This window comes from the organism of the source record quoted next, unplaced genomic scaffold, assembly GCF_019419815.1.
Source record: "Pyrus x bretschneideri cultivar Hongxiangsu unplaced genomic scaffold, Pyrus_bretschneideri_v1 Contig161, whole genome shotgun sequence".
Lineage (NCBI taxonomy): Eukaryota > Viridiplantae > Streptophyta > Magnoliopsida > Rosales > Rosaceae > Pyrus > Pyrus x bretschneideri.
In genome coordinates this window covers 1-20,682 of record NW_025999459.1, presented here as the reverse complement: position 1 = coordinate 20,682, position 20,682 = coordinate 1, and the positions used below count along the sequence as shown (strand labels likewise).

The 20,682-nt window shown below is 38.2% G+C and overlaps 3 protein-coding genes across 3 annotated transcripts; all 3 read left to right on the top strand.

Annotated features, from left to right (window-relative positions):
• The first annotated feature begins 5,859 nt into the window (after window positions 1-5,859).
• On the top strand, window positions 5,860-7,760 carry LOC125475869. The gene is made up of 2 exons (XM_048581225.1): window positions 5,860-7,070; window positions 7,160-7,760. Exons 1-2 carry the CDS (start codon window positions 6,673-6,675, stop codon window positions 7,758-7,760), a joined length of 999 nt encoding a protein of 332 aa, XP_048437182.1. The 5' UTR covers window positions 5,860-6,672.
• Window positions 7,761-8,179: 419 nt separating this feature from the next.
• On the top strand, window positions 8,180-16,786 carry LOC125475867 (3-isopropylmalate dehydratase large subunit, chloroplastic-like). The gene is made up of 4 exons (XM_048581222.1): window positions 8,180-8,342; window positions 16,389-16,443; window positions 16,553-16,687; window positions 16,736-16,786. The coding sequence occupies exons 1-4, from the start codon at window positions 8,272-8,274 to the stop codon at window positions 16,784-16,786; spliced, it is 312 nt and encodes a 103-aa protein (XP_048437179.1). The 5' UTR covers window positions 8,180-8,271.
• Window positions 16,787-16,964: 178 nt separating this feature from the next.
• On the top strand, window positions 16,965-17,793 carry LOC125475866 (3-isopropylmalate dehydratase large subunit, chloroplastic-like). Its single transcript, XM_048581221.1, has 2 exons — window positions 16,965-17,186; window positions 17,434-17,793. Exons 1-2 carry the CDS (start codon window positions 17,034-17,036, stop codon window positions 17,572-17,574), a joined length of 294 nt encoding a protein of 97 aa, XP_048437178.1. The 5' UTR covers window positions 16,965-17,033; the 3' UTR covers window positions 17,575-17,793.
• Window positions 17,794-20,682: the final 2,889 nt, after the last annotated feature.

Here is a 20,682-nt window from a genome sequence, read left to right as displayed (position 1 = left end):
CACTATGGAGATTAGTGAATATACAAGAAATTATCAAGTATTATCATATATATTTTTTATATTTACCATATTTAGTTTGACTTGGCATCAGAGCGGTTCGCTCTTGGTAACCTGTGTGCCTATTTTTCGAGTCGTGATTTCCTTCGTTCAAAAAAAAAAAAAAAAAAAAAAAAGTGAGCATTGTTGTGAACAGTGATTTTGCTACAGTATCTACTACATTGTCGTATGCCCAAGTTGAGATGTTTTCATCTTATATTATGTTCTAATACTAGGAGGTGGGGTTTTCATTTGGTTTCCCTTTGATTTTTGAAGCTACGGGTTAGACCTTATAAAAGCCATAACTTTACTGTATTATTTGATATTGTTCATTGGGATCATGAAGGCAATATCAAGAAGGGTACATGTTGCAGCCTCACTCAATCTGAGGTCTGAATGTCTCAAAACAAATCATTGGACATTGTTAAAAACTCAGAAAACAGGAAAGTACTCCATGTAGAAAACCGAAAAGGGAGAATTATGCTTTTTGATAAGCTAAATGTGTTTCTCTTTCCAATATGAGCTATGAGTGATCGAGGTTGTTGTATCTGTTGATTCACAATTTCTGCAGTACTGCTTTATCTCATACTTTAATGTTATAATTGTTTGCAGTAATTTCTGTGAATTTTATTGTGTTTTCGTACTTTTCTGATTTCCTTCTAAAATTGCAGGTGCCACCAACATTGAGATTTGTGATGGATGGTGAAATGCCCGACTATTTGCTTGCCAAATATTTGATTCTGCAAGTAAGTTTAACTGTTCTCAAAGCATTTTTTTTTTTTCACTCAGTCTGCATATACAAAGAAGTTTAAATTATAAAAGTTAGACTGATCATATGATTTTATTTGCTTAATATATAACACATCCAGGCTTGTTGTCTCCTTGATAAATGAATTTCATCTGGCAAATTATTGGTGAAATAACTGTTGCTGGTGGAACATATAAAGCTATGGAATTTGTTGGCAGCACTGTTAAAGCTTATCTGTAAGTGAATTTTACTGTATGTATGATCATACCATTCATCTGGTTGTATCTGTTAATTACTCTTTCACAAACCTGTGCTGGACAGATGGAAGAACGAATGACATTATGCAACATGGTTGTTGAGGCTGGAGGTAAAAATGGTATTGTTCCTGCCTATGATGCATGGACACGGGTAACAGCCAGCGTATCCCGTATCTGACACGCAGGGATACGGATACGCATAGAATACGTGTGGATACGAGCCCGATACGTATCGGAATGAAGGGATACGTTATTTATTGATGAGATACGCGTATCATACTGTCGAGATACGCGTATCACACTTTTCGGATACGTTTTCAACTAAATCAGAGGATAATCCAACTAAATCAGAGGATAATCAGAAGAAAAAAAATAAAAAATAAATCAAGAAATCCGCACAGAATCGTGATTGATTCCAATTAGCTAAACTGAAACGATTGTTTGGCTAAAACCCAAAACGATTTTGGGTATAAAATAATGATTTACCTATTTTTCTTCACTTGAACCTCAGAAATCAGAATTCAGAAATCAGACTTGTCGTCTGATACTGCTCCGTCGTCTCTGTCCAACTGCTTCGTCGTCTCCATAGTCACCGTCTGCAACTGCTGGTAAGAGCTTTCGACTTCGTTTTCACTATGTTAATTTTGAAGCTCAATTTGGTTCCCAGAAGCAGAACCCGGATCTGCAGCTGAAAGGAAAGCTGCTTTCTTGTTTTTAATTTCGAAGTTAAAGGCTATTGCTTTGAGTCCTGATTCAATGTGTAGGTTGGAAAAAGGCTTTTGCTTTTTGTATATAATATATTAAATTAATATAGTAGTCGAATGAATTAGATCTGGCAATTTCTGACACGACCCGATAATCGGACACGACACGACACGAAATTAACAGGTGTTTGGGTCGACACGATAACGAATCGGGTCTTATCGGGTAACCCGATAAGCACCTGTTAAGATAACGGGTTGGGTCGGGTATACACGTGGGTAAACACGATACACGATAAGCAGAATATTATTTTTATAATTTTATAACCCTAAAAAAATACTGTAATAATTATATACATTAATTTACAATTTTATACCCCTAAAAATTATAATAAATATATATATATATATATATATTAAATTAACTATAAAATTTATAATTATTATATATACTATAATAATTATACCCCCAAAATATTAAGTCTATCTATACTAATTATATATATATATATTAAATTTTATAAAAACTATAATGCATATTAATTAATAATTTAATATGCATGAATCATGATCATGCATTTGCCAACTTGCCGCCCTTTTTGAAAAAAAAAATGGAGGGAAAATGAAAATGTTAAGAAAAGTTGAAAATAAAACAAAAAAGTGAGGGAATTAGGGAAAGATGTTGGAGGGAAAAGTGAAAATGATAAAAAAAAGTTGAAAAGGAAACAAAAAAAAGAGGGAAAAATGAAAATTAATAGAAGTGGTGAGAAATTTTTTTTTTTTTTTTTAAGTTATTAACTTTTTATCACATACATGACTGTCATGACATATCTCACTATTTTTATAATGACACACGTGACACGTGATGTATGTACTATTCCGTGTACTAGTCAATTATAATTTATACGTACAAAATAAATAGATTTAAATCTACTTAATAAATATATATATATATATACACACACACACACACGGAACTTGATTGATGGCATACGAATTCTCCAAAACTAATTTCAACGATCCCAACCGTCAAACTTGTTTGTATATGCTTTGAGATCACATCAACAAAAAATCATAAAAAATAAACATTCAGAGATCAAGTAACGGGACAAAGCTTTTCAACGGTTATAAACGAAAAATCACGATTTAACGATTATTTTAACTCGGATTTTGATGATTTTTTATAACTACACTCCTTGACCCTATATGAATACAATGAATGAATTCGATATTCAATTTAAAATATTTACACAAGTGGATACCACAAAATCTTTTGTTATACTTAATGAAAGTATAAATAAACTCTAAGTGTTAGTCAATCTATCGTTTTACGAATTCTCCAAAACTAATTTCAACGATCCAAACCGTCAAAATTGTTTGTATATGCTTGGAGATCACATCAGCGAAAAATCACAAAAAAAAAAACATTCAGAGATTAAGTAACGGGACAAAGCTTTTCAACGGTTATAAACGAAAAATCACGATTTAACGGTTATTTTAACTCCGATTTTGATGATTTTTTATAACTACACTCCTTGACCCTATATGAATACAATGAATGAATTCGATCTTCAATTTAAAATATTTACACAAGTGGATACCACAAAATCTTATGTTATACTTAATAAAAGTATAAATAAACTCTAAGTGTTAGTCAATCTATCGTTTTACGAATTCTCCAAAACTAATTTCAACGATCCAAACCGTTAAAATTGTTTGTATATGCTTGGAGATCACATCAGCAAAAAATCACAAAAAAAAAACATTCAAAGATCAAGTAACGGGACAAAGCTTTTCAACAGTTATAAACGAAAAATCACGATTTAACGGTTATTTTAACTCCGATTTTGATGATTATTTATAACTACACTCCTTGACCCTATATGAATACAATGAATGAATTCGATCTTCAATTTAAAATATTTACACAAGTGGATACCACAAAATCTTATGTTATACTTAATAAAAGTATAAATAAACTCTAAGTGTTAGTCAATCTATCGTTTTACGAATTCTCCAAAACTAATTTCAACGATCCAAACCGTCAAAATTGTTTGTATATGCTTGGAGATCACATCAGCAAAAAATCACAAAAAAAAAACATTCAAAGATCAAGTAACGGGACAAAGCTTTTCAACGGTTATAAATGAAAAATCACGATTTAACGGTTATTTTAACTCCGATTTTGATGATTTTTTATAACTACACTCCTTGACCTTATATGAATACAGTGAATGAATTCGATCTTCAATTTAAAATATTTACACAAGTGGATACCACAAAATCTTATGTTATACTTAATGAAAGTATAAATAAACTCTAAGTGTTAGTCAATCTATCGTTTTACGAATTCTCCAAAACTAATTTCAACGATCCAAACCGTCAAAATTGTTTGTATATGCTTGGAGATCACATCAGCAAAAAATCACAAAAAAAAAAAACATTCAGAGATCAAGTAACGGGACAAAGCTTTTCAACGGTTATAAACGAAAAATCACGATTTAACGGTTATTTTAACTCCGATTTTGATGATTTTTTATAACTATACTCCTTGACCCTATATGAATACAATGAATGAATTCGATCTTCAATTTAAAATATTTACACAAGTGGATACCACAAAATCTTATGTTATACTTAATGAAAGTATAAATAAACTCTAAGTGTTAGTCAATCTATCGTTTTACGAATTCTCCAAAACTAATTTCAACGATCCAAACAGTCAAAATTGTTTGTATATGCTTGGAGATCACATCAGCAAAAAATCACAAAAAAAAAACATTCAGAGATCAAGTAACGGGACAAAACTTTTCGACGGTTATAAACGAAAAATCAAGATTTAACGGTTATTTTAACTCTGATTTTGATGAATTTTAACAGCTACACTCCTTGACCCTATATGAATACAAAGAATGAATTTGATCTTCAATTTAAAATATTTACACTAGTGGAATTTATATACTTAATAAAAGTATGAATCAACTATAATATTAATAATTATATACATTTAATATTTGTAATAGATTAGTAGTGTATGTATTATTTTTTTTATTAGGCTTTCATTTTCGAGTGTAGATATAGTACTTGAACGAGAAATGTTTTAATGTTTTCAAGTAATATTTATGTCGCAATGTGTGGTATGTGCAAATTGTAAAAAAATATATATTTTTCTTAACGGGTCATAACGGGTCGGGTCACTTTACCCGTTGGGTAAAGTGACACGACCTGTTAAGGACCCGTTAAGATAACGGGTGTGACACGACACGACCCGTTAAGATAACAGGTGTTACACGAAAACGACACGAACACGACAAACACGACCCGTTTGCCAGGCCTAGAATGAATGCAGCTTTGTGGCACTGTCCGTGGAAGCACTCAAAGCTTTTGTTTATATTCTTTTGCTTTTTGTATATAATATAATAAAAGGGCCTCCATATATCCTTACTCCAACATTTTTCTACTGAGCCTTTCATGATATTTAGATTATAATACATTGTTCTAGATATTATTGTACTTTTATGATATTTAGCTTAATCTGTTATGTAAATTGGGAATACAGTGTTCTAGATATTTAGATTATAATATTTTATGTATATGCTTTCATGATGCATTTTTTATTTCTTAAGTTAATATAAATTTTTCATGTATTAGTCTTTGTCTATACGATTATACGATGAATTGACTTTTATTGTTTATATGTTTGTTAATTTAGGAAGATGAATCACCCTGATAATCATGTGAATGATAATGCTAATCTGGATGAGATTGTTGAAAATTATAATGCTCCGCTGTGGAAGTATGTCAAAAAGCTCGAAAAAGTGGGAAATAGAGGAGGAGGAAATACTAAATTTGAGTGCAATTATTGTCAAAAAACTTATAAAGGATCCTACTCTAGGGTCAAGTTTCATTTGTTAAAAATGTCTGGAAATGGGATCGCGCCTTGCAACAAGGTTACTGATGAAACTCTTGCGGAAATGAATAAGTTAGTTCGAGAGTGTGAATACAAGTTGAAGAGTTCTGCTCCTAAACATGTTTCGTTGCCCAATACTGGTTCATTCTGTTATGATCTACCTGAAACAAATCTTGATCCAAAGAAGAGAAAGGGAATAAATGGGCCTCTCAGTAAAGCTTTTAACAAGGAGGCTCGAGATCAATGTGATGCCGAAGTTGCAAGGATGTTTTATACAGGTGGCTTATCATTTAACCTTGCAAGAAATCCGCACTATCGGAACTCATATGTTCGTGCTTCTACACTTCCAGGGTATGTTCCACCAGGTTACAACGCACTGAGAACTACTCTTCTGCAACAAGAGAAGAGTCACATTGAGCAGTGCCTCCAACCAATCAAGCGCACATGGAGCACTAAAGGTGTAAGTGTTTGCAGTGATGGGTGGACAGATGCTCAAAGGAGACCACTTATTAATATTATGGCAGCTTGTGAAAGTGGGCCAATGTTCTTGAGAGCAATTAATTGTGAAGGTGAATACAAAGACAAGCATTGTATTGCCAACTTTCTTACAGAAGCTATTAAAGAAATTGGTCATGAAAATGTTGTTCAAGTGATCACTGATAATGCCCCTGTTTGTAAAGCTGCTGGGTTACTTATTGAGGCCCACTATCCCCATATCTTTTGGACACCCTGTGTTGTTCACACTCTTAATCTTGCTTTGAAGAGTATATGTACTCCGAAACAAACAGAAGTTTCCTACGATGACTGCAATTGGATTTCAACTATTGCTAGTGATGCTTGGTCCATAAAAAATTTTATTATGAACCATAGCATGAGATTGTCCATGTTTAATGAACATTGCAAACTAAAGTTACTTTCCATTGCCGAAACAAGGTTTGTTTTCTCCACTTTTTTTTTTTCCTTATTTAATTATAAGTTGTCCTAATTTTTAAATTTTTCAGATTTGCTTCCACACTTGTGATGCTTAGAAGATTGAAGGAAATAAAGGAAGGTTTACAACAAATGGTGATTAGCCCGAATTGGGCTTTGTACAAAGAAGATGATTTGGTTAAAGCAATGATGGTGAAGCAAAAGATATTGGATGAGGATTTTTGGGAGAAGATTGATTATATTCTTTTCTTTACAGCTCCAATATATGAGGTTATTAGAATGGCTGACACAGATAAACCTTGTCTTCACTTGGTGTATGAGTGGTGGGATGCTATGATTGAAAAGGTGAAAGCTGCTATATACAGGAATGAGCGCAAGGCATTACATGAAAAAAACAGCTTTTTTGATGCGGTGTATCGCATTTTATTGGAGCGATGGACTAAAAGTAGCACACCACTTCATTGTTTGGCACATTCATTAAATCCAAGGTAATGATTTTGCTAACTTACTTATAAATTCTTCTAGATTAATTTTTAGTTATGAGTACATTTTTAAACTGTTATTTCTTTTATTTTAGGTATTATAGTTCAGAATGGCTCCAAGAAGACCCTAGTCGTCTTGCTCCACACCGAGATGTTGAACTTACAATTGAAAGGAAAAAGTGCTTTGAGAGATACTTTTCCAATGAGGAAATTAGAAGAAATATCAATGTGGAGTATGCCTCTTTCTCTATGTGCTTGAATGACTTTGGAGCTATTGATTCTATGAATGATAGATTTCATTTGGAACCAGTGATGTGGTGGATTGTCCATGGAGCTTCTACACCTAGTCTCCAATCCATAGCGTTGAAGCTACTTGGACAACCTTGTTCCTCCTCTTGTTGTGAAAGAAATTGGAGCACTTATAGTTTTGTTCACTCTTTAAGAAGGAACAAGATTACACCACAAAGAGCTGAGGATTTGGTATTTGTGCATAATAATCTTCGTCTTTTATCAAGGAATAGCTCAACCTACAAGGAAGGTATTACTCAATTGTGGGATGTTGGAGGAGATGGCTTTGAAAACTTGGGTGAAGAAAGTGTCGGGATGCTTGAAATAGCTAACCTTTCACATGATGAACCGTCATTGGAGACTACTTTAGTTACTGGAGGAGACATCATGAATGTGGAAGTTGAATGAGACTTTGCTTTTTTTAATTTTCGTTTGGATTTTCATTTTAATTTTTCAAGTTTGAAGACTAATTGCTTGTTGGATGGACTATCTTTCTAATTGTTAGGAGTTTATTGAAATAAATTTAAACTTGAGTAATAAATTTGAATGTTTATTTTATAATATTTTAGATATATTTATTTATTTATATATATTTTTAATTGCCGTATCCTTGACGTATCGTGTCTTCATTTTTAGAAATTTGACGTGTCCCCGTGTCGTATCGTATCGTATCGCCGTATCCGTGTCCGTGTCCATGCATCCTAGCACTACATTTAATTACCTTGAGGTTAGTGCTACAAATCTTCAATGTTACGATGGCTCTCTCTCCCTCTCCTTCCCCTCCTTTAGAGTCAGTAAAATGGAGTTGGGAGCACAACATTTTCACGTTTTTTATTTTTTATTTTTTGGTGGGTGGCTGTCACAAATTTGTTCTTTTTGAATCTCACATACATTTGTGTTGTGTAGCACAGGCTATATAATGTTTAATGTTGAACTGCAGGATAAGACGTCTGTTCCCTATGAACCTGTTTACAGTGATGCTAAAGCAAGGTAATTAATGCTACTGATTATCCACATTTTATTAGACCATTTCATGATCCAGTTTATAACGTTTGAACTCTGAAGCATGTATTTTGCTTTCAACGTGGACATGCACTCTAGACTCTTATGTTCCTATTAGATTTAAGGGGAAACTTGATATAAGTCCAATTTTTTGAGCCAATAGTAGGAATAGTCCAGTTTATTAAAATAAGTCCAATTTGTTATATTTAATTATTAATTATCAATAGTTATCTGTTCAATGATAAGATTTATTATAAAAATCAAATTTCTTCCCAATTATCTCTTTGCTTATTTCTTTTTATTTATCTTTTTGTTATTTCTCGTTCTTCCTCCTAGTTTAAACCCTATTTATAGATTTTATTTTTAATTTTTATAATCAACCTATATCACAGGTTAATTATATTTATCTACCTATATGACAGATTCTTTTTTTATAATCAACATGTCACAGATTAATGTGTCTTTTTGTTATTTCTCGTTCTTCCTCCTACTTTAAACCCCATTTATAGATTTTATTTTTAATTTTTATAATCAACCTATATCACAGGTTAATTATATTTATCTACCTATATGACAGATTCTTTTTTTATAATCAACCTGTCACAGATTAATGTGTCTTACTTGTAGGTATGTTATGTTTTTTCTACATTTTAATTAGGTTTCATATCTCACGTATAGGTATTATATACATTCATATATTTGTTACTTGAGTTAGGGTAGAATGTTTTGTAGATAAATTTATGTTAGTATATTAGTTTTTTTGTTATAAGATATTAAATATATTCTTTTGGAGTTGGAAAATGCATAATATTAGAAGATTTTAATTGATTTTTAATATTTTTAGAAAATATAAAATGAGTATAAAAGAAATAAAAACATATAATTAGATAACTGAACTCACTCCTAAAAACACTCTACATTTTTGGACCTAGATCTAAAAGCCCCTAGATTTAATAACGTTTTAATGCGATATATTTAAAATAGTATTTCCTATGGTTTTGAGGGACTTTTGACGCACTGATGGGCAGAAGGGCTGCACGCTTCTCTCCTCTGTGAGAGCTTTCTCTCCGCCGTGAGAGCCTTCCTCTGTGAGCGTCCTCTGTGAGCGTATCTCTCCTCTTGGTGAGAGTCTGATCGAGAAACCCAAAACTTTCTCCCCTGGTGTGACCGTCGAGAGTTCCTGCCTCTGTGCGTGGGGTTACAGGTTAGTTTTCGATCTGTGTTTTGTGCTTTTTAGGTCGAGCTCTGGGGCTTAGATCTACTGGGTGGTGGGCAAATGAGTCTCTGAAGCAGGAAGGTTGGTGGAGATAGGGCCCAGGGTGACGGATCGGGATTGGGGCTTTGCAACCTAGGTCGATCTATCCCACGAGGGCTGCAGGGGATGCTGCGCTGATCTGTGTGGGGGGTGTGCTTCTGTCAATTTGGAGTTAAGGGGTCTGTGCAGTTTGGGGCTTCAGTTGTGGTGAGTCGTAGATGTGGTGGTGGACTTCTATTGTTCTGGTAGGAAGTAGGGGGGGTGCTGTAAGGGCATAGGGTGACGGTAAGGGGTGGGGCTTCTCAATTTTAGGGTGTTTTTCTATTCGAGGGGGACTGGGGTGGGTTGGGGTTTATCAAATCAGGGTGATTCTCTCTTCGGGGGGGGGGGGGGGGGGTGATGGGGTGGGCGCTGTGATTGGGTTGGGGGTTCTCAAGGCTGTCAGTCAGGGTTACGGGGGCTGGTCTGTGGGTGGAAAGGGGAGGGGTTTCACATTTTGACAATTTCCGTATCGAAGGTGGTGGGGATTGCTGGGGTGATTATAGTGGGGGTGAGAAATCCGATCCACTTAGGTTGGGGGGGGGGCTTTAACGATCGGGAGGAATGGTGTATCAGCATTAAGCTTGGTCGAAAGGTTGTATTCATGAGGATACTAACGATGTGTTGACTAATTGGCCGAGTCGAAGAAGGGAATCAGTTGGTACACTGGGTGGCTTCTAAGTGTGGTCTGCGGTTGTTTACAGAAAGTAAAGGTTCTCTACGTTTCAGGCTGGGCGAGTGGGGCAGCGGTGCTACAGAGTGATGGCGACTAGTGGGGTGGATGAACTGGTAGTTCAACTGAACCAAACACTGGAGTTATCAAATATGGAGCAGGGAGTTAAATTGGTTGGGAAAGTCTTTACGCAGAAACCAGTGAACAAATGGGGAGTCAGGAATATTCTTAGAGCGGCTTGGAAAGAGTTGGGTGAGGCGGAAATAAAATGGGTAAAGGAGAATGTTTTTATTATCTCAGTCAAAGATGAAAATGTGGCTTCAAAGATCATTGAGCAGGTCCCCTGGGCAGTGATGAAAAATGTGTTCTCGGTCGTGAAATGGCCTCCGGAGTTCGCCTTAGAGGAGCTGGAGTTGAATGCTGTTCCATTTTGGACTCAAATAAGGGGAATTCCACTGGGCTTAGTCTCTGTTGAGAACGTACAGCGTGTAATCAAAGAGGCTGGGAAATTTATAGCCTTGGAGGATCCCGGACATGCTCGTGGATTTGTACGAGTAAGAATCTTAGTTGATACGGAGAAGCCATTATTTAAGGGATGCTGGATTCGAAGGGAGTCAAATAAGGAAACCTGGGTGGAATTTCGGTATGAACGGCTTCAAGATTTCTGCTACAGGTGTGGACGGATTGGGAATATCAATACAGAATGCTCTGTTGAGATGTCTGGAGAAGGGGAGGTGGCGTATGGAGAGTGGATTAAGGCGCCGCCGATAAGAGAGGTGGTGATACCAACGAGAGTGGAGTGTGTGGGCAGGGGGGAACGCCGGCAGGCCGGGGCGGTGCGCGGACCGGGATTCACGTCTGCATAGAATCAAGGTAGATTACGAATGTCAAACTTACAAAGAATGGAGCGTAATCAAACCAGAGAGATTGGGGGAGCATCTAAGAGCCGTGGCACAGGTCAAAAAAAATGGCGTAGAAGAATGCGGGTGGAGGGAGAAGATTCTTCCTCCTGCTCTGAAATGGAAAGCATCAAAACAGTGGGTGAAGGACAATCGGGCGATGTCCAGGGGGGCAATGATACTCTGTCTGCCCAGGGTGATGACCCACTATGGGGCCGCAAAAGAAGTGGGGAAGCACAAGATTTGGTGCTAACTCAAGTTCCACAGAAGAAACTCAAGGGCCCGGTTATAGAGGAGAACTGCCAAGGTGGGGCGGCAGAGATAGGAAGGAGTTTAGACAGCAAGGATGGAGGGCAAATGTTGGAAAGCGCGAACCGTACGGCGGAGGAGAATAAGGAAGAAATAAGTGAGAATACTGGAGGACAGGATGCAATGGAAGGGGGGTCGGAATTCGATAAAGGTAGGATGGTGACTCGAAAGGCGGGCAAGTGGGCTCGGGGCGGTGGCGGCTGGCCTTCAACAGCCGCAGGCCAGCCATGAGTTATTTCTTCTGGAACTGTCGTGGGCTAGGGTCGGACATGACAGTCAGGGCTCTCCATGGGCTTATTCGTAAAAAAAGACCCTCTATGATCTTTTTATCGGAGACTAAGATGAAAGATCATAGAATGCTAGGGGTGAGGAGGAGATTGGGTTCTGTTCATGGCTTTGATGTTCCGCCAGTTGGAAGTTCTGGAGGATTGAGCTTGTGGTGGGAGGACAATCTGGAGGTTAATATTATATTTTCGTCCAAGCATATTATTGATGCTGTGATGAGAATTAAAGGGCAAACACATTGGAGTCGGATTACGGGTGTGTACGGAACGCCGTATAGAGTTGAGAAAAATCTGTTTTGGGAGTGGATGGTTAACCACTTTACCCCTACGGACATTCCTTGGATTTGTGGCGGGGATTTCAACGAATTCCTGTGGGATCATGAGAAGTCTGGAGGAGTGGAGGTTTTGTACAACTGGCCAAGGTTCCTAGAAGAGTTTCTGTCTTCCTCTCAGTTGATGGACTTGGGTTTTAATGGGCCGGCTTTTACGTGGAGAGGGATGAGAAAAGGGGATTGGGGTGGAGGAAAGGTTAGACAGGGTTATAGCGAATGAGAAGTGGCAGCAACTCTGGCCGAACTCCCAAGTTATGCATGAAACGGTCTTAGCATCGGACCACTGCCCAGTTATTATTAATTATAATATTGAAGGGCAGAAAGGAAGGAAGATGTTCAGGTTTGAGGCGTATTGGGTCTCGGAGGAAGAGTGTAAGAATTTGGTGGAGAAGTGCTGGGAGCGGTGGCATAATGGCAGCCCTGTCAATAGGTGGGTGAGTGCTTTAAACGATTGCCGTTATCGTTTAAGCAGGTGGAATCGCACTAAGTTTATGGGGCGAGTAGCTGGATCCATGATCTTCTTTCCCAGTTGGATTTGCTCCAGCGGGACTGGGGACCAAACTATGATGAGATAAGGGAGATTTCTAGGCGGATTGATGAGCTAAGACTCCAAGAGGAGAGTTATTGGTGCCAGCGATCGAGGGTAAAATGGTTGAGGGAGGGGGATGCTAACACTCAGTTTTTTCACTCTTCAACCCTTCAGAGGCGGAGGAGAAATAAGATAGTGAAGCTTAGGGATGAGAATGGGAACTGGGTGGAGAGTCCGTCTCAGGTGCGCCAATTGGTGGATAATCACTTCACTTCAGTTTTTAGCTCGGCAGGGGACCGTAACTGGGGGTCGTTGCTAGATTGCATTAATCCCTTGGTTTCGCCAGATATGAATGAGGCGCTAATTGCACCAATCACGGAAGAGGAGATAAAGGTGGCGGCTGGGAGTATGGGAGGGCTAAAGGCTCCTGGCCCCGATGGGTTCCAGGGGATCTTTTATCAGACATACTGGGAGATTGTGAGGGAGGGTGTTTCTGCTTTAGTTAGAGATTTGATTCAGGATGCGGCGGGTTCGAGTTTGATAAATCAGACTCATGTGGTGCTGATTCCCAAAGTCCCGAATCTGGAAGTTGTGTCGCAATTCAGGCCGATTAGCCTATGCAACTACTCGTACAAAATCCTGTCAAAGATTCTTGCTAACCGGTTGAAGGTATTATTACCTAAAATTATCTCTCCTTCTCAGAATGCTTTTGTGGCGGGTAGACAAATTCAGGATTGCATTGGCATAGCACATGAGATGTTTCATTATCTGAAGGGAAGGAAAGCTCGGAATAGATTGGAAATGGGGATTAAACTTGATATGCAGAAGGCGTATGATAGGGTTGAATGGGATTTTTTGAATGCGGTAATGGAAAGAATGGGTTTTTGCAGTAGCTGGAGATCGTTAATTAGTGGCTGTGTCTCGTCTGTGAAGTTCGTTGTTCTCCTAAATGGGCAGGCTGGCAAGTCTTTTGTGCCCTCGCGGGGTCTACGTCAGGGGGATCCTCTTTCTCCTTATTTATTTATTTTGGTGGGGGAAGTTCTATCCAAAATGATTCAGGGTGCGGTTGACCAAGGTAGGTTGGATGGTGTTAAGATGGGTGGATCCGGACCCGTGATTTCTCACCTCTTCTTTGCGGATGATACCCTTCTGTTTTTGCGGGCTGATATGAAAAACTGCCGGAATTTGAGACATCTGCTGGACAATTTTTGTGTGGCGTCGGGGCAGAAGGTAAATTTGGAGAAATCTAATGTATATTTTGGGGCTAACGTTCCGAAGGTGAATGCTGATCAGATGGGGAACGCCCTTGGTATGACAGTTGTAATCAATCCGGGAACATATTTGGGGGTCCCTGCCATTTGGGGTCGGTCGAAAAAGCGTGGTCTTGCCTATGTGAAAGGAAGAGTAATGGAAAAGCTACAAGGGTGGAAACAAAATACTCTTTCCCGTGCCGGTAAAGAGGTTTTAATTAAGGCTGTTATCCAAGCTATCCCGGCATACCCAATGTGCATTTTCAAATTCCCAGCCGGTGTTTGTAAGGAATTGGATGCGTTGGTGGCTGGGTTCTGGTGGGGATGTAAGGAGGGAGCCCACAAGATTCACTGGGTTTCAAAGGAGGTTTTGGGTTTGCCCAAAGATATGGGTGGTTTAGGCTTCAGAAATTTTCAGGAATTTAATGATGCTCTGCTTGCTAAACAGTGCTGGCGGTTAATCACGGAACCGGATTCGTTGTGGGCAAAGGTGATTAAGGCTCGGTATTTTCCACATAGCTCGATCTGGGATGCGAAGAAGGGTGGACGGGCCTCTTGGGCGTGGAGCAGCCTCATCTGTGGCAGGGACGTGATTAGGGAAGGCTCCCATTGGCAGATCTTGGGTGGCCAGGAGGTGCGGGTGTGGCAGGATAGGTGGCTTCCATCCTTGCCCCTTGGACACCCGGTGCCGGTAGGCCAGGTTGCGGTTACTCCCAGTTTAAGGGTCAGTGCACTTATCTGTCCGGAGTCGGGACGATGGAACATTAGCTTTTTACAGCCTTTCATATCGGGGGAGGCTATGCTGGCTATTAAGGAGACGCCTCTTGGAGATTTAAGTCGTAAAGATAGGCTTATATGGGATATGAGTAAAAACGGTTCTTATTCGGTCAAGTTGGGATACAGATGGCTGCAAGGAAGATCGCTGGCGAGAAGGGATTTGCGTCGGCCTTCTGTTCGTGGGGTTCCCAAAGCGTTTTGGAAGGGGATTTGGAAGCTGGAGGTACCCCCCAAGTTGCGGCATTTCTTGTGGCTTACTGTTCATAATTGTCTTCCTACTCGGTATGCACTGTTCCGACGAAGGTCCTCTCAAACCTCTACTTGTCCTATTTGCTGCTGCCATGATGAAACCATTGAGCACATTTTCCTTTCTTGCTCTTGGGTTGAGCCAATTTGGTTTGGAGGGGCATTGGGCTATAAAATGGATCGTCTTTCTCTCCCTTCTTGGTCGGACTGGATTCAGGGGGTTTTCTCTCCGAATTTATGCAACTCTGGAGATATAATGTGGAGACAATCTTATATTGTTTTTACCTGTTGGTGCATATGGAAAGCTCGCTGTGATTTTGTTTTCAAAGGGGTGCCCATTAACCCGGTAAAGGTCCTGGCTGCTGTCTCGGAGATGGTGAGCTCTTTTTATGGTGCAAAGGCAATGGCTGGGGATAGAGGAGGGGGCGATGGCAGGAGGAACTTGCAGGTTACGAGATGGTGTGCTCCGGCCTACCCTTATGTGAAGATTAATGTGGATGCTAGCTGGTCCAAGGCATCAAAGATGGGTTTTGTTGGAGTGATTGTGAGGGACATGGAGCGTAAGTTTGTGGCTGCTGCGCGGCATCCTATTACTGCTCCTTCTGCTGCAGCAGCGGAAGCTTCTGCGTTGTTGCACGGGTGCATGCTTGGTGCAGAGTTGGGTGTAAGGTATGTAATACTGGAATCAGACTCCTTGGATGCGATTAAATGTCTTTCTATCTCTCTGTCTATGGGTAGTTGGGAGGCATACCCGGTGTTGGCTCGGGTTAAACAGTTGGGGGGGGATTTCATTGATTGCCGATGGTCTTGGGTGCCACGGTCTGCTAATGGCGTGGCTCACAAGATTGCATCGATTGGTTTTTCGGAGATGAGTGATGTCGTTTGGGTCGTTAGGCCCCCATCTTCGTTGGTCTATGTATTGAACAATGACGGATTACCGTGCCCTCATTAATGGGGTTATAGTGGTGCTGGGGATGACGCCTCTACTTGGTGGAGGGGTCGCTGTGGTTTATCCCCTGACACTGCTTGGTATTGTTATTATGGTTGCCTCTCTGTAGGCTTATTTATGATATGTTTCTTGACTTCAAAAAAAAAAAAAAAAATTTTTGACAATGTTATGTTAGTGGATGAGACATCATTCTATATTCATCTTTTTGAAAATATACTAGTAGAACTGTCACATTTAAAGTACCATGTGGTCATCATCTTATGTAGTTTAGTTCAGGTTGTCACGGACTACCTTATCATCATTTGTAAATCTACAGCAGATGTAAGAGAATTGGATGTTAAGCATACCTAGGATTTGAATATGCATATTCTTTTATATTCCTTTTTATAATATGCATATTCTTTTATTCCTTCTGTTGACTAACTTAAGATTTGTGAGATTTGGCCTTTTGGAATTCGTTTGTATTAATGAGTTTGTTTTGTGTGCATTTAGATTTCTTAAAGAGTACAGATTTGATATCTCAAAATTGGAGCCATTGGTGGCAAAGGTGCTCACATAGATTGGTCTCTTATAGTTTAATCTCCCTTATAGATATTCAATGATTTGTAATTTTGCCTCTCTTCTACGGTTAATTCATAAAAAGAATTGTATTCCAGCCTCATTCTCCAGATAATCGTGCTTTAGCAAGAGAATGCAAAGATGTGAAAATTGACAGAGTATATATCGGTTCTTGTACTGGTGGAAAAAAAGGGAGGATTTTATGGCTGCAGCCAGAGTTTTTTCTAGCATCTGTAAGGAGTCAAATCTTTGTCACATAAGTATTGGGATATTGTTTACAGATGCTGACTTCGGATATTGTTTACATATTCTGTAATGCTGACTTCAATTGACATCTGAATGTTTTTTTTTGGAAATTCTCTTTTCTTGGTTTAAGCTTAAAGATTTAATTCCTTTGCTGCAGGGGAAAAAGGTCAAAGTTCCCACATTTCTTGTGCCTGCTGCCCAAAAGGTTTGTCAAGCTACAGAATTAAGTGCTTCGGTGATAACATCTGTATATATAAATTTATCAAGAAATTTTATGAAAGGCATGATAAATGAAATCTTGTTTATTGTATATTCTGAAATCTGCGGGTTTGGATGGACGTGTATAGTCTGCCAGTTCCAGGGTCTGGTGGCAAGACTTGCTCCCAGATATTTGAGGAAGCTGGATGTGACGCACCTGCAAGTCCCACTTGCGGTGCTTGCATGGGTGGTCCGAAAGACACGCATGCACGCTTAAATGAACCTCAGGCGAGTGCATCCTTTCTGCAACACATTCATAAGAATCTAATGTGCTCTCCTGTCTTGGGGCAGCTGGACGTCATGCATTGTTGCATTTCACTATGTCGTCTTCGATAGAATTGGGACTGACTTCCCTGCCTTTGGGGTTCATAACCCAATTTGCTGATAACCTTGTTGCAAGGAGAACATCTTGGTTTTAGTTTCAATTGTATTGAAAATAAATACTGGTAGATTATTAACCATCTTGTCTTTGCAGGTATGCGTCTCGACAACAAACAGGAACTTCCCAGGTCGAATGGGTCACAAGGAAGGCCAGATATATCTCGCTTCCCCCTATACGGCTGCTGCGTCAGCTTTGACTGGTTACGTCACCGACCCGAGAGAGTTTTTGCAGTAGGCAGTTTTATCATTACAATCTGATCAGTGTATGTCATCTTTATATTCTGCAACTAAATGCTGTTAGATAGCAGAGATTACGGAATAATGGGTATAACATCCATCCTGCAAGGTTTTATGTCTTGTGATTGTCGGGTAGCTGCCATATTGTATGTGTAATCGTTTGAGCATGTTAGAATGTATTTATGAAACGATGGAATAATGAGGGCTTGTCGGTGAACTTCTCACTCTATGCAGTATTGTCTGTTCCAACACAACGGATGTGAGTTATAAGAGCCAGTAACACGATCACAGTGAGAAGCTGCTCAATATCAGTAACTCTCAGAGATTACTCTCTGTACAACAAGAGCAGAGCTCTGATACCAATTGAAATTGGTATTAGGCGGATTATCCTGCTAAAAAGAATTAACTTTGCACAGTAAACTAGTCAAATGAGCTAGATAACTAGTTACAAGTTTTTCAGTGACAGAAAGTACAGTTGCAAGAACTAAACTTAATTGACTAGTACATCTAACTAGTTAGAGTCTACCTAGATCTGTCTTAACAACAAAAAATCACAAAATGGAACGCATTCACATATCTGTCCATTATGCAAACAACGATGACAAAGCAACGATGACTAGTCAACTAAGTACAGATTCGTTAGTTAACCAAGCACAAATCTATCTAACAGACTTAGTTTCCTACGAGTTATTCTAGTCAACAACAATACAGTTCATTTTTAATATTAGAAAGTCAGAAAGAGAGTTTAGTGTCTCAAGGCTTCACAAAAAAAAAATTGGACTATAAAGCCCCTCAAACAAAAAAAATCTAAAACTAAAACTGAATTTGATACATGAAAACAAGGGCAATTTTGTGAAAAAAAAACATAAATCTAAAATTCTTTTTATTAGAAGAAAAAAAAGGAAAAAAAAAAAAAAAGGGTAAGAAGTGCTGGAACCGGTGAAACATTTAATATCTCAAAATTGCCCCTTTTATTACAGGTTGTAAAAATAATAAAAAGTAAAAATGTAAGGACATGATGATAAAAACATGGCAAGGAGAGAAAGTGGAGGAAAGAAAATAGAACGTGTAGAAAGAAAGAACCTGTATTTTAAGCAGTTGCCGTAGTAGTCTCCCACTGTAACAAAATTATATTTTAAAAAAATATCTAAGAAATTTAAAAATGAGATTAAAAAAAGGGGATGTGCTGAAATCCCTGATTTATTTTCTTATAAAAAACGAGATAAAATGAATTTAACCCAACCAACCAACACCACTCCTCCTCCATTTTAGAAGAGCCTGAGTGTTTAATATCTCACAAAAATAAAAATAAGAAAATACAAAATAAAACACAGCCATAGTATTGTAACAAAAAACAGAAACTTAAAATTGTTTCTATTGAAAAAAAAAAAAAAAAAAGACATGACCAACTCCACTCCTCCATTTTCAGAGAGAGAAGGGGACTAATATGTCATAGAAATATTGTTAAAAAAACAGAAACTTAAAATTTGTTTTATTGAAAAATGAAAAAAAATAAAGAAAAAAGGAAAAAAAATAAATGAAAGAGACGTGACCAACTCCACTCCTCTTTCATTTTCGGAGAAAATATTAATCTAACAAAATTATATTTAAAAAAATATCTAAGAAATTTTAAAATGAGATAAAAAGAATTTAATAACTCACAAAATTATATATTTATATATAGATATATACGAAATCAACGTGGGAGAAAGAAAGGAGTAGAGGTTGCTGTGAGTTTTCAAAAAGGAGTGTAATTCGCCCACTACAAGCGCTAACTTCCCAGTTTGTAAAATCCCATTTTTTCCGTTTCTACTCATTTTCCCATATCCAAATTCAAATGTTATAATTTTCCCCTCAGTTATGTAACTGCCATCAACAGTTGTTGCTTGGTACTACAGACTCTCACCCTCCAACGTGGGATAAAACGGGTTTAAGTAACGTACGAGTCATCATTCTTCTTTTTTTTTCAATTTTTTCGCTTTTTTGCTTTGTCACTCTTCTCTCTCTCCCTCTTCCCAGGCGTAAAAGGGAAATTAATTTGGGTGTCAGCTTCTTTTGCTATAGCTTTTGCAAACTCTAATTCGTATACATATTCATTTGTGTATATATATAAATATATGTATATGCATTTTTGTGGTTAAAATCTTGGTGCTTTTTATTCCAATTTTTTTATTCTTTCTCTCTCCTTTTTGTTATGGGGTCAATGGAGTATAAGCCCTATTACTGAGAAACTACATAAGGTTGTGGTGGTCTATTCTTTTCACAAAATGTTTCTGTTGCAAATAATTCTACCATTTTTCACCGCCTGCACATTTGCAATAAACTCTCTCTCATAAGTGGATAATGCTTCGTTTCTAGGACCTAATGATTGGCTGGAGAAGGCAATAGGTTTACCTTATTTGGCATGACTGGGGCCTGTGGAGATCTCATCACTTGTTTCAATTGACTAAAAGCATCTTGGGCACTAGGTGACCAAAGAAACCCTTCTGTCTTTGTGAGTTGATAAAATGGCTAACATATCTTGCCATACCCAAGAATAAAACTTCCTGTAATACCCAGAGAGTCAAAAACCCTCTCAGACCCTTCACAGTAGTGTGTATTGGCCAATCCACAATTGCTTGCAATTTAGAGGGGTCAGCAGCTACACATACTCTAGAAACAATATGACCAAGGTATTCTACCTTGCTCTGACTAATGAGCATTTTTGTTCCTTGATGAACAATTGATGATTCTTCAGAATCTTAATGCCTAGATGAACCAAGTGGTTTGCCCATGATTTGTTGTCGATTAATATCACCAAAGAACCACCACAATGAGTTGTAGAGGTAAGGCTTAAAATATTGTCATTCATGAGGTTTTGAAATGTAGCTGGTACATAGGTTAACCCAAATGGTCAAGCATAACCAAAAACTCATAATGACCCTCATGTATTCCAAAAGCAGTTTTCTTCAATGTCATCAGAATACATCCTAATTTGATGATATTCTGATCTTAAATCCAATTTATGGAAATACTGAGCTCCAAAAAGTTCATCTAACAAATCATCAATCAAGGTATGGGAAACGTATCCTTGATGGTGATAGAACTTAGCTCCATGTAATCCATG